The 16184-nt window shown below is 37.6% G+C and overlaps 2 protein-coding genes across 2 annotated transcripts in view; one reads left to right on the top strand and one right to left on the bottom strand.

Moving 5' to 3' along the window:
- The first annotated feature begins 138 nt into the window (after positions 1-138).
- Positions 139-10106, top strand: LOC147177543 (uncharacterized). Its single transcript, XM_086071829.1, has 2 exons — positions 139-239; positions 4268-10106. The coding sequence occupies exon 2, from the start codon at positions 4276-4278 to the stop codon at positions 9442-9444; it is 5169 nt and encodes a 1722-aa protein (XP_085927955.1). The 5' UTR covers positions 139-239; positions 4268-4275; the 3' UTR covers positions 9445-10106.
- LOC147177542 (uncharacterized) overlaps positions 1834-16184 on the bottom strand; it is a 31575-nt gene continuing 17224 nt past the window's right edge. Inside the window, exons 10-14 of the mRNA XM_086071832.1 lie at positions 14586-14670; positions 14315-14446; positions 12266-12358; positions 11878-11980; positions 1834-2082 (exon numbers count right to left, since the gene is read on the bottom strand). Of these exons, the coding sequence (XP_085927958.1) occupies positions 2078-2082; positions 11878-11980; positions 12266-12358; positions 14315-14446; positions 14586-14670 (418 nt within the window). The 3' untranslated portion in view covers positions 1834-2077. The remainder of the gene's footprint in view (positions 2083-11877; positions 11981-12265; positions 12359-14314; positions 14447-14585; positions 14671-16184) is intronic.

Below are 16184 nucleotides of genomic sequence, written 5' to 3'. Positions count from 1 at the left end.
TGAGCTGGCTATTGACTGCCTGTAGGGGCTGCACCTTGATCATGTCAGACAGCCCAGCGAGAGAAAAAACAAAACATGTTTGCCTGCAACATGCATTGGAGGCAAGTGTTTTATTTTTGGAGTGCACCGTGACTCTCTCCTTAAGGCTCCATTTGACGAGAGGATGAGACGGCCTAGTGGCACTCTGAGCCGGGATTAACAAGCAGAGAGCACTTTGTCCCAACATCCGCTCACCAAAGGTAAAGCAGTCAAAGTGTGTTGCTTGATTGACAAGCTGCTGATATTTCCATGTATCCTTGTCTGGCTAGGTGCCAGATGTTTTCCTGTAGACAGCGCATTGGACTTGCTAGCAGCATGTGGCTAATTGGAAATCTTAAATGCATGATACAAACAATACAGTCGGTCCAAAAGAGGGACCAAAAAAAACCAACAACAAAAAACATTGTAGGCCTATTGTGTTTCTGCACAATGTTGTGCTGTAATTGAAAGTGAGTGAGAGGGAGCACTTATCAAAACATGTACAACAAGTACAAGTGAGATTTTTTTTTATAATTTCTATCAACTTGGTATGGAACATGGCTTAAGTGTCTTTACTCCATCTGTAATATTGAGCTGTTGTATCTACAGTATTAAGGAGCAAAACAAAGGCTGCTGTTTCTACCATCAGGTATACAGTATGTACATCAAGATACATATGATAAAAGAGCTCGGCCTCTATTTTGTTTAATTGCGTTTGTTGAGGTCATGGCACCGTTTTGTCAGAGATGATCTTACACTTTCCACCTTTGAGCTGCTTTGACGTAAGCCAAGACACCCAAGCACAGAGCCTTAAAAAGGGCCGTCTCATATGTTAGCCTGCCTCCTTGCCATTGGAGTCGCTATGACAACCCAAATTTATACTTACTGTAGACCAGTGTTCATTTATAAACCTGTAACTGTTGTGTAATTTTCATAAAAAATACATTTTATGGTTTGCACATTCAAGTCCGTGAATGTGACTCCAATAAACTTTCAGAGACACAAGTCGAAGCTTATAGAACCTCCGAGAGGATTTTGTGCCTGGTATTGATTTCCAACAGACTGATGTTGTTTCTGTGAGTGTAAGACATCATGCAGCAGGTGCTCACTGTCAGAATGTTTGCTCTGATTTCCCTCCGACTAAATTTAGACTGCAAACCCGTTCTAGTGACAACCAAATATACTATTCGGACTGAAAGCAGGCAATTCCATCTTGGTGAATAAAAATAACTCTGACCTGTGGCAAAGTCAGAATATAACAAATGCATTCATTACAGGAGCAACTGTTTTTTGCATGCTATGTTTGCTGCCTTTGAATGAAACCAACAAAACGTCTTGCTTTCTTCAGCTAATATATTTGTTTCCCAAGTACTCCCTCATCGGCTAAAAGTCTCTCCCACTCCTGCATGTGTGCACCTCTTACCCTCTTGGTTACTTTTATATCATGCCAAGGTCATGCTGGAATTTGACCACCTCCTTGGGAGACTATTTTCATAAGAAGCTTGTCATCAGTTCAATGCATCCTTGCCATAAGCAAGAGCTTTACGTGCCTTTCTATTTCGAATAGTATTGCCTTTGGTAGGAGGGCATCATCTTCAGGACCCAATTAAGACATTCAAAATGTGTAAATGAGTCAGTGATGAGAGCTCATATTCTAATTTCAGCTACAGATTTAGCTCAGAGACATGAAGCTATCTTATACAGTGTCAGAGCAGGCAAGAAGAATCTGGAGTAGAACATGGTGGACATGAACACGATATATGCAAACTGGAGAATGACTTATGCAGTAAAACAAATCAGAGAAATCACATGTGATTAAGAAAAATGGATAATTATTTTATTCAATTCCAAGATTAAGTACTGTAGTATTGATGAATAACAGTCTAGTAAACAGAGGAGTACATCTGCTCTCAAATTTTTGCTAAAACGACAAATAGGTTTGACATGGAATCTTTAGAACATTTGAGTAAATTGATATGATAAATGTTGAAATATATAGTAGACAACTGTAATCACAAATTCCGAAAATCCAAAATGTCATGTTCCACTTCTGTTTTCTTCAGGCTGAGAAAAAAAAGGAAACAAAAAACACAATCAATCAATCAATCAATCAATCAACCAATCAATCAATCAATCAATCAATCAATCAATCAATCAATCAATCAATCAATCAATCAATCAATCAATCAAGCAATCAATCAATCAATGTGGCTGTAGAAGTCCAATATGCATATGTAAAAATAAACTAATTATTGAAAATGTTTTAATCAAATAGAAATATTTGACCCAAAGGGTTTTTAAATTAAATTAAATTAGATTTTGGTAACAAAAAGACGTGTGGAGTTAAACAACAACATTTTCTTATAAAAGTGCAGGTTTTTTTAAACAAGTGTAACCATGTTAGATTATCGTAAGATACATTTTGAACTGACAATATTCACACAATTTCTAGTAAAAGGGATAGGCAACTTATTTATTTGGCTTTCATAATGTTAAATTTCCTCTATTTGCTGTGGTTTGAAAATGAACAAAATCAAGCCTGTGACCAAATGGCATGACTAAATGTTTGCATTCTTCAATCTTCTTTGTCATGATTTTACTGTAGCCTTTTTCATATTTGTTTTGGAGGGTTATTCCTTTCAGTCAGTTAGCAGGTTAAATTCATGCTCCATATGGTTTAAGTCTGGAGAGTAGTCTAAAACCTGACATTTCTTGCCCTTGATGAACTTCTTTGTTGTTTTGTTAACCTCTTTGGGGTCATTCACCTGCTCTGTGGCTGGCAAGTAATTTTTTAAAGGAGCCCGATAAGAAACTGTAGCAGTTGTGAATCTCAATTTTGTTGAAATATTGATTTTACGCATCTATTTAAAGCAGTATATTGTATTATTAGATGCGCTGGTGCATATACAATACATTGCTATTTTCATAATGAAAGTAATGTTGAAAAAAATTACATGCACCCAAATTATAATTACATACAGTTTCTGCATATATAAACATTATATCACCATTTAATCAACATTTGCAGAAAAAATGACTACAATGTGCATCAGGTTTGTTTTTGAGCGCCAACCACTAACTATTTTAACTGTATCTTAGTTGGCAGTCCCAAATCATTATTTCCCGTTCAGGAAATGTCACTAAAAGTCGTTCAAGAAATGTCACTAAAAGAATGTCGCTAACAACTTTGAGACAAGCGCTCGCTCGTGCTCTCTTGTACACTCACATGTGGACATATGCAAAAAAATAAAAAATAGAAGCACACATTTACAAGATGACTCAAAGCAGAAATTAATTGATTATTACTCTTTATTTCTGTTGCATGGTGGTGGCAATACAAAGCTGGGACCTGGTAGCGGTTAATTCCCATAAGAATATACAGTAAACACAACTTCCATAAAGTCAAGTCAAGTCATCTGTATTCACATCACTTCACATTTTCCACAATATTTTATTTTACAGCCTTATTTCAAAATGGAATATAGTGGACACCCACTATTTGTAGAGAATACGTGGCTGGCCCGTGACAAGCAAAAATCTGTGTATAACAGAAGCCCGTTTTTTAAACCCCAACATGCGCTTTCCACGCAAAACGGGGTTGGGCAAAGAACAGGGACATCCTGGAAGAAAACCTGCTCCAGAGCACTCGTGACCTCGGATTGGGGTGAAGGTTTATTTGCAGGATGACCCTGAACGCACAGCCAATACATCAAGGAGTGGCTTTGTGGCAACTCTGTCAATGTCCTTGCGTGGCCCCGCCACAGCCCAGATTGAATCCCAATGAACACCTCTGGGGGGCTTTCCCCATCCAACAAGGCGCTTTTAAGGAAGATGAGTGAAACTGTACAAAGTGTGCCAAGATTGGGTCATACATCATTTTTAGAAACATCAACAATAGGCTAAGAATAATTATGTATGTATGGTTTCTTTTTGTTTTTCAAATGTGTATTTTAATACATTTGTTTCATTATAGGATGTTGTGTATAGAATTTTGAGGGGGAAAAAAGAAAAAAAAGAAACTATTCATTTTGGAATACAATGAAGTGAAGTGATGTGTATACTTTCTAAATGCACTGTATATTTATATGACAATTAAAAGCCTTGAATTAAAAAAAAAACTTAACAAAAATTACATCTTTCTATTTCTGTACTCCAGGGTATGCAGGACATTTCTGCTCTGAAGCTTATTGTAATTTGAACATTTTGTATGGAAACTAGGCCAGTTTGTTGATATGTGTATCTTTTGCAGGACTTGGCATGCTGATGGAAGTAAGCAACGAGTTTGAGTCTGGTCTTTCCCAGCAATATCCACCACCCTTACTTCCAAAACCTGCCAAAGACAATGTGAGACTTCAAAAACTAAAGAAGAAGAGAGTCAAGAAAAAGGGCAGTCTCTCTCAGACACCCATCCCATTTCGGTCCTGCTTGTCACCTGTCAATGAAGCCAGCACAGATCTTGAGCACAGTGACCTGTCCAGCCCACCAAAGACACCAGATTCAGTCCGCACTGTAGAATCCTTGTGGTCCACTTTACCACTGGACTCCTTTGACCAGTCTGCATCTGCAATTCCCCTCATTGAAAGCAGCTCCTACAAGCAAATTGATGGTGTTCTACCACAGACTTACAAAAGACAGATCAAGACTTCTGAAGAGCAGGTGGCACCACTATACGAATGCTCCGCATTCTTATTTGATGAATTGACTCCTGACTTGTCGCCACCTATAAATCCAATCTCCATACCAAGAACGAAGCAGGTTCCGCCATCATCACTTCAAGGGGCTTTCAATTCAGTGTCATCAAATTCCCTTAGGTCAGTCACAACAGTCCATCCTGTCACTGTGTCTGAGTCCAATCCTAAAATATCAACTCAGAACCTGACACGATCTTCAGATATCCTCAGCTATGGATCAGACCCAACACCTTCTCAAGTTGCAGATCTGTCTCCTGTTCCTCCTGTGCTGTTATCTGTTTCAAACACACAAAAATCTAATTTTATTTCCAACCATATCGAAACAAACACTATTTCAAGAGAGTGCCCTCTACTCCATACGTCAACGTCTTGGACTCCCAGACCTGTCAGTAATGGTAACTTAGTAAGGCAATTATCCCAAGAGACTAGATGTGATGGCCCAAAAAAATCTATGTATACATCAAAAACAACATTAAATGAGATCACTAAGCCTTCTGGCAATCCAGACCTTACAGTGATCAACCCAACCTACAAAGAAGAATCATTAGCAGTTACATACATGGAGAAAAAAGCTGCAGAGGAAACAAAAGATCTGAAACCAGCTGTACACACAATCTTATATGGAAAACCCAAGACCGCATCTTGCACACAGTCGAGAGTATTCACTCCCTCATGTGAAATATCTGAAACCGATCCTGGATTGTCTGTAACAAGTACAGCTTTGAAGTCTTGTCAAAATGGATTTGTGCCCTCAGTTTCCGTCGAGTCTCTTTATAGTAAAATGTGTGCTGCGAAGAAAGAAGTACAGCAGAATGTTAATAAAGGGAATGGAATACAAAATACCTGCAGGAGTACTTTAAGCATTCCCATTGACGTTGCCATTTCTAGAGAGATTTCAACATCAAATGCTACTATGCCTGACTCTGCCCTTCGAGAATCTGTCCCAAACTTGAAAACAGACCAAATTTTAGAACGAGAATCTGCACATTTGCCAAAAGTCCCATCATTTCTTTGCACTGCACCAAAGACTCCGACAGCATTGATTTATCCACAAGAATCCACAAGCTTGAGACACATGCCGCCCACCTATCATCGTCCAGTTGCCGGGGCTCGCAAGTCTTTGTCATCACTACTGGAGAATCAAATATCATTGGCCACCTCCAAATCAAGAGCACAATCAACATATTATGGACTTACTCCTCTTCAGTATGCTGCTCATGGCGGGATTCGAACTCTAACATCGTATCAAAGCCTTGTCTGCCGCAGAACTGAACTGACCTCTTTCCCCACAACGCAGGAGGATGACGTTGGTGTCTCAAAATTTGATTCAACAAAACAACTTAATGGACACCAAAAGCTACCATCGTTGGAGAGTGCATCTGCAAATACTGTGCAATCAATTTCAAAGCCAAGGGAATCAAAACCCCTAACAGCGCGGACTGTCAAAAATAACAAAGATGAATTTGAGAAAAGTCATGAAGTCAAAACTCAACATGTGGAAATCCCTTCATTTCAAACATCTAGTTTGGAAAAAATAAGACCTGAGCTTCCTCTTGGTTTGGTACAGAAACATATGTGTCAGTCCACAGTTGATGTATCTACACGAAAGGCATCATACTCTGAGGTTCCAATGCCAATTCCTAAAGCAGGTGAGGTACACACACCGACTGTAACAATGTTTCTTGCAGAGGCAGTTTTAAATATGACCCCATGCCTAAACAATAGCAGCAGTTTCTTTGATGCAATCCCAAAGCTGGTAGGGCAAGAGTCAATTAAGGAAACGCAGTGTATTGTAAAAGTGATAGATGCTGAGAAATGTGCAGAAAATGACAAAAAACAGACCAAGGCTTTTGGATTCAACATCGCAAATTCAAAGCAAAACCTTGGCAAAAGTGTAAGTGGTGTTGGCTCAATAGCAGCCAATAATGTAAATAATTCACCAAATACTAAGCCTTTAATCAAAATGGATAACAAAGCTTCACATGGCCAAAGACAAATGAAAGAGAGACCTGAATTTATTCTACACACGAATGTTAACACTGGTGGCATTCTACTCTCTGGTGTAACTAACGAAATCCTTGAAAAGGCGAAGAGAGGCTGCCAATTTGACACTGAAATTAAAAACCCAACTATCACTACTACAGAATCAACACTTCAACGTGAGCCTGTAACAGCTTCTCCAAGTTGTGCACACAATCACAGACTCAGTAAGACAGTAAGTCACAAAATGTGTTTCCTAGGAGACGCTTGTGCTTTGAAAACATGCCCTAGCCCTGTAAATACTTTGTCAACCAATAACACAATACATGATACCAAGCTCCATGACATACCAATGAGTACAACCAAATACCATAACATATTCCCTTTGGAGAGAGACCACCAACCAAATATAAAAACCGTAATGCGCTACAAAACAAGTAACAATGGCGTTCCAGCCTCCAGATTGCAAGGTAAAGTTAGTCATGAAGAAAATTGCAACGTTACTGCCAGCAAGGCCTCGACAGACGGACCGCGAGCATCTATAACAATTCAAAATCAAAATACTATAGACCTGACAAATATGAAAGTACGAGCACACAATTGTGATGTGCCGTCTTTGTCAACCAACGGCATTGGTTTTGTGGCTGAAAAATTACCAGGAGAGTCTCCTGCCATATCCGTAACAGCGAAAAATGAAAAAGCAAAATTTACAGATACAAAAAATACCTCAAATGGCAAAACACTGCTGAACATGCTTGACTGTATTGGTAAACAATCAAACACACAATTCGTAGGATCACATGCGTTAAGCAACGCAACCACAAACATGGCTTCCCCTCTGGAATTAGGTGATCTTAAGAAAAACCTAAAACAAAGAGGTGTTCCGGAAACTACTAAGTCAAATCGATGGAACATTGGTGGAAATCTCCCTGCCACTGAGGTTATTTTAACAGAGCCAATTATTAGTGGTAAACCAGCATGTAATACACCGCACACCCAACGTAATGTGCCCTCCAGCCCTATAATGAGGCGTGTGATTCAAAAAAGTCCTCAGCTTTGGACACCAGTAACAACAACAGAACAATCTGTTAATAAACCAGCTGAAAACTTTGAAAATGGACCACTTTTCACACCATATAAAGAAACTGTAATTCAAAATCCTGTGAAAAGGGTTTTAAATTCTAATGACTGTGTGACTGCAAACATGCTGAATAACAATGCAGAACAGAGTCAAAACCCAAAGTCTGATGAAAAAGTTCACAATTCTGTCAATTCCTCAGGCATTCAGACTCGAGCAGAAAAAACAAGGCACTTTGCCAAAGAAGCAAGTACAGCTGTTGAAACTGATATTCATAATGTAAATATGAAAAACATCTCACATAATGCTGTAAATATGCAATCTGCTACGACTCACGCTAAAGTGACTCAATCTGTTCCTGCCCCACTAAGTCCAACAAAATCTTTGGTTGTCCCACGAGCCGCTTTGTTACAAGAACCAAGACTTTGCAATACACCAACACAGCCATTTAAATGTTTGTTAAGCCAGTCCTGCCGTACACTTGTGAACAAACGCCCCTCCTCAGCACCTGTGCAAAATGAGGCCATTTATTTAAATACAAATTGTAGCACTGCTCGGGTCTCTGTTAAACCAGATTCCCAATCAACAATCAGTCAATCAAAGTTCGGAATAAACATGGAAACCAAAAGCAGCCCTCCTCTCCATCATTTGACTGGCAGTCCTAACACGCATCCATCTAAGCAATTTGAAATACGCCCTTCTTCTGCCACTATAGAAAGAAAACCTTCTGGTGTAAACTCCCACAATCCAGTCCATACAAACCTTTTTGCCAGTAAGGACCAGCATTTGACAGAGCAGCCAGTTGAGAGCATTTCCCCTACAAAGCCAGCGACAGATACTGTCATGAAATCATCCAGAGTTAAAGCTGCTGTCATTGATTCTCCCACTCCTGCCTCTTTGCCTCAGGCCTCAGTATCAGTCTCAACTCCATCCTCAAACAAAGGAACGTCACCGCTATCTCAGAAAATCACTGGACTCAAAGACAAGGGTGTTTTGAAGATGAAGGATACACCAGGAATGGTGCAAAGACCAGAAGTCGAACCCTCCATGAAGTCAGTGACATCAACTGTATCTTCAATTGCTAAAAAAAAGACAATTGGACCAGGAACATCTCCCTCACCTACCGAGCCAAAGGCAGCCCAGAAACCAAAAGGCCTTAAGGCGAAACTCAGTGGATGGACACGCCTCAAAAAACACATGATAGTTGAACCAGATGAACCAGCCTTTCCAGAGCCATTGGCCAAATTTCAAGATGAGTCCAGTGACAACAAAAAAACAGATGTTGAAAGTAAGCAGCAGTTGTCAGCAGAGACGTGTGATAATCAAGACTTGGTCAAGAACCAGGAGAGTCCCAGGGCGCTGAGGATGTGGGATGCCCTCCTCTTCCAGATGTTCTCCACCAAAGATCGAATCATGCACCAGATCAACTCCACCAAAAAAAATTCCGAAAAGAAAAAGGCCCCCAAAGACATCCAGGCAGAGCTTCCATCCTTTGTCAATCGCCTACCGGTTTTGCTGTACAGTCCTCGATTTGATGCAAGGAAATTGAAAGAGGCAGCAGAGAAGCCACTGACAAAAATAGCAACAGTGTTTGAAAGGGGACTGCTGAAACGAAAAACTCAGGAGGAGGATCGCAAGGACTTCAATAGGATAGCTAGAGGATTTGGACCCAATTAAAAGATAAGCGGTTCAGATAATGAATGTGGATGGACAAACAAACGAAATGTAACATGGGCAGATGTATCTGGGGTTGTTTCATCATATTAAAATAGGAACCTTTTGAATTTTATAATAAGTTTACAGCCGAGGTCGATTCGTTTACGAGTAGGACTATATTATTTGCCAAGCTACATATTTGTATTTATAGGTGTTAACTACTGACTTTTAAACCTCTGCAATAAATTTGGATTTACATTCCTAATTCAACTAAGATGATGCATTTTTAAATGACTATTGGACAGAACGATTGTGTAGGTTGGGCTTGGAGGGAAATGCGTATGTCATTCAGTGTTTGGCCAATCAAAGAAGCCAGGAAAACAAAGTGGAGATATGATGATATAATGAGTTGTGTGATCTAAATGTTTAAAATGAAACTGTGAATCAAATGATAGCATTGCCTGTTTTTTTGTTTTTTGTTTTTTGTGGGACTGAAACAATACAAACAGCAATGTGGAAGTTAATGATGATGTTACGCTGGTTGGATCTTCAGTATGCAGACTAATAATAAAAAGGAAGTGAAGTGAAGAAAGTGCATTACATATTAATGTCAAACTTCACAACTTAGAGATCATTTCTGCTGTAAAAGCAAGACTATAGACTGGAAATACAGGTTTTGACTCTGAATGCACCCCCCCCCCCCATACTGTCTTAAAATGAAACAAAAAAAAGAAGATCTTTAATCATATGGGATTTCATTTGTGATGTCAAGACTTCTTTATCCCAATATAACGGTACTATCTTGAACTTCATTTATTACACTGCTAAGTTTAAAATTGAAAGTTTTCTTTAATTTCTGGCATTTTCCTAAAACACTTTTTAGTTTGTAATTACAATTCAGCAAATTCACCTCAACTGTGAGGTGATACATGGCTGCAAATAAGTTCTGTCGGTAAGAAAAAAAAGAAGTAAATGTGATTATGTTCCTTTTCTACAGAAGCGTATTGCATTCACTTGGAAACAAAAAAAACAACTCCTGTTTTTCTGACTATTTTTTTGGGGGGAGCTTTTTTGTTTTAAAATGTCAGTTTTTCTGAGAATTTTTGTTTTGTTTTACTGAATATTTTTTTGCTGTCAAAAAAATATTCCGAAAAACAGGCAGAAAAAAAAAAGAAAAACTAAGAAAAACAGGGAGGGAGGGTGCGATTAACTTTGTTGCAGACTCGCTAATAGCGGAAGCGGACACTTTTCCGCATACCTCCATATGCAATAAGATGGTCATGTTTACTTACTGGCTCTCAATAAAGGAATGAATGTGTATGCTGTATTGTGGTTTGTTCTCTAATCTCTGAGGGAAAACCCCTTTAAAAAAATATTCAGAAAAACAGAAAAAATAATTATTTTATAAAACAGGGAAAAATTACTCTGAAAAACTGGAGAAAATATTATTCAGAAAAACTGAGGAAAATATTTTTTTTTAAACTGAAAAAAAATTACTCAAAAAACTGGGGAAAAATATTCAATAAAAGAGAAAAAAATACTCAAAAAACAAAGCTCCACCAAAAAATTAGTCAGAAAAACAGGACTTTTTTTTTCAAATGAATGCAATACGCTTCTGTACTTTTGTACTTTTCTGCAAACTCTAAGAAAAAATCAGACTTGGCCTCAATTAACACAAACACTTAAGTTAGTCTAACATATAAAACAGGAGTATCCAAACTATTTATTTCGAGGGTCGCAGATAAATGGAAGGATGCAAGGGTCGCTTTGACTTTAATTTATTAAACATACTGAAATCAATGAAGCAAGCAATTACTGTATACAGTACAGGCCAAAAGTTTGGGCACACCTGATGCAATGCATTTTCTTTATTTTCATGACTATTTACATTGTCGATTCTCACTGAAGGCATCAAAATTATGAATGAAAGCATGTGGAGTTATGTCCTTATAAAAAAAAAAGTGAAATAATTGAAAACATGTTTTCTATTCTCGTTTCTTCAAAATAGTCACTCTTTGCTCTAATTATTATTTGTTCACACTCCCTCTATGAGCTTCAAGAGTGGTCACCTGAAATGGTTTTCCAACAGTATTGAAGGAGTTCCCAGAGGTGAGAATGCCAAGACTGTGCAAAGCAGTACCCAGAGCAAAAGGTGGCTATTTTGAAGAAACTAGAATCTAAAACTTGTTTTCACTTATTTCACCTTTAGTACATAACTCCACGTGTACATTCTAAAGTTTTGAGAATAAAGCAAACACATTGACTGAGATGAGTGAGTGTCCAAACTTTTGGCCTGTGCTTTACAGTATATTTATTTTTTTATATTGTATGGACCTTACTTAGAGTACATTGCACCTTGAGTAAGAAGATGAAAACGCCAAGAACTGTAACTTTTAGATTCTTTAGACAATAACAATACAATCAGTCAGAACAGTTGTTGAACACAAAGCTTACCCGTCCAGTTTGCATCATCGCTACAGCCGTAACCATCAGAAACCTTCTCATACTTGCCATAAGCCATCACAACAAACTTAGACTTTTTACCAGCTGAGCATTCCTAAGGTTCATTAAAAAGAGAAAGGGAAAACACTGATTACACTTTCATTTATGTTCTAATTAATAAATAATAAATATAATTATTTGAAATGCGCTTGAACTTCAGTTGTATAATATACTTTAATATACCTTTGCATCATTTTATGGATATTTAATGCCACCGAAGATTTGTATGCTTCCCCTCAATAATTAAGTTATATAGAATATTTACCTAAACTAATTAATTACTGAATGTACCACATTCCAATATTATATTCAAAACAAAAAACATACAAAAAAATCATACCTTGCTTGCCCTCCCAGAAGAACCAAAAGAAACAATGTCACTGAAGCTCTCCCACACATTTTTCTTGTTTAAAACATCACCAGCTTTTATTTCCTGGAAATAAAAAAAGAAGAGTGAAGATCTTTGAAACTGAATGTACCGGTACAAATCGAAGTACTGTACAGCATAAATCCAACTATGACTACAATTAATCATGTGCGAAGAAACACAAATGAACATTATCTGGAAGTGAGCTTTCGCTAATTATGACCCTTCCTCCCACTCTTAATTGCAGTTGCTAAGTCTGTGAGGCTCTGTCCTGCATTCCCTGGCAAAATACAGGGTGACTGTGCATAAAGTCTCTTTACAGTTTAATAAATAAGTTGATGCCAACCAACAGAGGTGGCAAATCCAGGTCCAGAAAGTAAAAACCCAGCCATAGTTTGGCTTTAGCTCCTTGGGAGCCCCTAGGGAGCGCGCTATAGCAACTGGGGCTAAAGCCAAACTGTTGCAGGGTTTTTACTTTCTGGACCTGGATTTGCCATCTCTGCCATCAAAGCTTTATATTTGAGACCAGTTGCTGCAGTTTGTTACCCTTTTGTCAATATATATTTAACTGTAAACTGTAGCAATAGCAAACTGATCAGTTCATTTGGCTGTTTCAGCTGGTAACTTACTTCTCCTGTCCGGCCACTTTGACAGCGCACGTAAAGTAAGGGAAAATGGGCTGTTTTCATCAAAACATATACGATTGACCCTGCTATACCGCAGATTTTTTTAAAGAAAAGGCTGAGAAGTTATACTGCAGTAATATTTGTTGTTGCTTCAGATCAAAGAGAGAGGATACTGTACTGCATACACCCATGAACAATGTTACATGCTTCTTTTGTACACGTTGCTGCGCCGTGCGTGTAGGAGTTGTTTGAATGCTTATAACAACATCAATGCTCGTTTCCATGGGCCCGTTTATTCACATTATGCAGTGTATGTTAGAACTCTAAGCAAGCTGACTTTTGTTATATGATTCAATGTTTGAATGTACAATGTTGAATTCAGGTTTATAAATGTATTTAAAGTAGGGATGTCAAAATGAGTGTGTTAATTTTGAGTTAATTTAAAGTTCATTTAACGCCACTAATTGTTTTTTTTACGCGCGATTAATGACCGCTACTTGGAAAACCTGTATTGGGAAACGTCCACGTCAAAATTGACCAATTATAAATTGAATAATAATGCATATATTTGTGGAGACTGGGGTCAAGTTGTATTTTACAATTTTAAAAATGTGCATAATTTCACAAGTTACTTCATGTTAAAGATTAGATATGAAAAGAAAAATACACTGAGCTGTCACCAACATCTTAAAAATGCAATTATGCCATCTAGAGGCAGATAATGCAAATTAATATCACATTTGCTTTTTACCGTATAGTACATATTTTTAATTTTAACTCAATTTTATGAATTGCAGCCATATTTCTATTAGTTTAACTTTTTTTTTTCACTTTTATGTTAACAAGAGTATGAAAACTTGGAAAAAATATATTTTATTGTATATTTTATTGTATATTTTATTGTATATTTTATTGTATATTTTATTGTATATTTTATTGTATATTTTATTGTATATTTTATTGTATATTTTATTGTACATTTAGAACATATATAACATTTGTGATTAATTGTGAGTTAACTATTGAAGTCATGCGATTAATTACGATTAAAACATTTCATCGCCTGACACCCCTAATTTAAAGCAGTGGGAGGGTGTACAACTTTATTTAATTTTTTTAAAAGGTCTATATATCACAGATTTTTCAGATGGAACTGAAATGCATTCTCGTGATAAACACCTTTGACTTGTGCAACGTTCCTTTCTGACCACAAGTTATTAGTTCATCATCACACCTGGCCACGCACACTTACGCTCTTTTCCCACTCACCAGTGTACAAAAGTCAAAGGTCACAAAAGTCAAAGGTCACAGAATCGCAACAAAGACCTGTCAAGTGAATATATGACTGAAGCAGCCCTTTAGTATCTATCATCTTGTAAAGAGACTTTTAGTTGACCTTTGGTGATGTGTTTGAGAGAGTGTTTTGGTTCGACTCCATTCCAGCTTCAAAAAGACTCTTTTTGTGGGCAAGTGGACTTATCACATCCACCAGGACTGGACTCGTTGTCTTGCATTCCTTGGATGAAATCTGTGAAGAATTAATTTGGTCCTTGAAAAATTAGCAGACAAAAATTGGGACTTCACACAGTCAAACATATTGTAGTAGATTATATGAAAACAAACATCTAATGTTGGTCTCAGTCTATTTACACTCTTGGCATGTTTACCTCAAGAGCATGCGTGTACTGCTGCAGTTTTTTGTCAATCTTGGAAATACAAAGTGGTTGTGGAATCTTCTTCTTGATGTTGGAGCTTCAACAGAAAGAGGAAATATCAAGCTTTGTTTTATACTGAACATCAAATAATGACATTACACATAATTAAAACACTGAACAGCGCAGGCTTACGAGGGTGTGCACAAGTATTGCTTTTATGGCAGGCTTCCTTCAGTGTTGCAAAACATTGCAAAGCCTCTTGCCACACTCTCTCAAACCATCTTTATACTCTCAAACCCTTTTTGTTGTCACGGTCAAATTTTTAACATGTTCAAACTTTCTTTACGACAAGAAAAAGGCTTACAGTGAGGCAGAATACTTCCCGCCTCACCTTGTTTTTTTTTTTGTTTTTTTTTCTATCTGCAAGTTTATGCAATCAGCACAACTACAGTAAATGCATCACACAAATATTAAATACATTAGCATGACTATGACGCCTCTTGGTGCAACTTTGAAGCCAATTTTAGTGCCATCTCAATGCTGATAACACATATGAAGTATATTGAACAAACTATACCAATTTAAACCCAAAAAATTGACATCACAGTTGCTTAGGTTTTTGCATTAGTGGAATAAGAGTTAAGTAGCAAAATCCAGCCGTTTTGATCCATCTCAGAAGGCGGCCATTTTGTCAGATCCTCAGTTCTCAGGTAACAATTAATCACAGCTCAGCTTTAGAAAACAGGTGAGCTGTGATTGGTTGTAGCCAGAGCCCTAAGAAACTGTGATGTCATCTTCAGTCAACAGCAAGTAGCAAAATGGCCGCCCCTTGAGATGGATAAAAATGGATGGATTTTGCTTCATAACTCATATTCCTCAAATGTAATATTAATCAGAATGTCATGTTTACACTAGTGGGGTCACATATAACATATTATTGTTAAGAAGTGTTTAAGGTTGACTTTCCCTTTAAATACAAGGAGGGCAGTTGAAGCGCACAATCCAGTATACAACTCTCAATGGGATCTGTGGCGTTGCATTTTTCGTTTAGTGCGGTTGGGTAAGTTTGTATTTTTATTTCTTAAATACGAGTAGCGGTACTCAAATAGACACTAGTATTTATCTGAAATTAAGCATCAACCAAGTGCAAAATGCTTTTTTGGTACAAGAAAAAAATTAATTATTTTGCTATATGTATATACGTGTATATGTGTGTGTGTGTGTGTGTGTGTGTGTGTATAATATGATATCAAAGGGTTGTGGTTCAGAGGGCTTTTATTTTTATTAGGAGGCACTCCCAAATGGCTCTTTGAGTACAAAAGTTTGCCGACCCCTGGCCTAGCCTATGGGACAATGATGGTCTGAACTGATTTCAACTAGATAAGTGTGCTAGAGTGCAGATCGATAGGAAGCCGCCAAACCAGGATAGGTCAAAGATACACAACGGCCTAGCTCACGTCACCGATCTAATCATTAAAAAGCCTAATCTAACAACACTCACCTATTTCCAATTAATGTGTTGAACTGTGGAATATAGGTTTCCAAACATATATTTTTTAAGCATTTTCCTAGCCTTTTGTTGGCCCTTCAAAACGTTTTGGGGTTACAACT

The sequence above is a fragment of the Leptonotus elevatus genome, chromosome 3 (genome assembly GCF_054856555.1).
Source record: "Leptonotus elevatus isolate MCC_2025b chromosome 3, RoL_Lele_1.0, whole genome shotgun sequence".
Lineage (NCBI taxonomy): Eukaryota > Metazoa > Chordata > Actinopteri > Syngnathiformes > Syngnathidae > Leptonotus > Leptonotus elevatus.
The sequence above is the reverse complement of the archived record's forward strand: the minus strand, read 5'-3'. Positions and strand labels throughout refer to the sequence as shown.

Bases quoted from the DNA above. Each gene is read 5' to 3' on its own strand.
- LOC147177543 (XM_086071829.1), top strand. From the start codon at position 4,276: ATGCTGATGGAAGTAAGCAACGAGTTTGAGTCTGGTCTTTCCCAGCAA.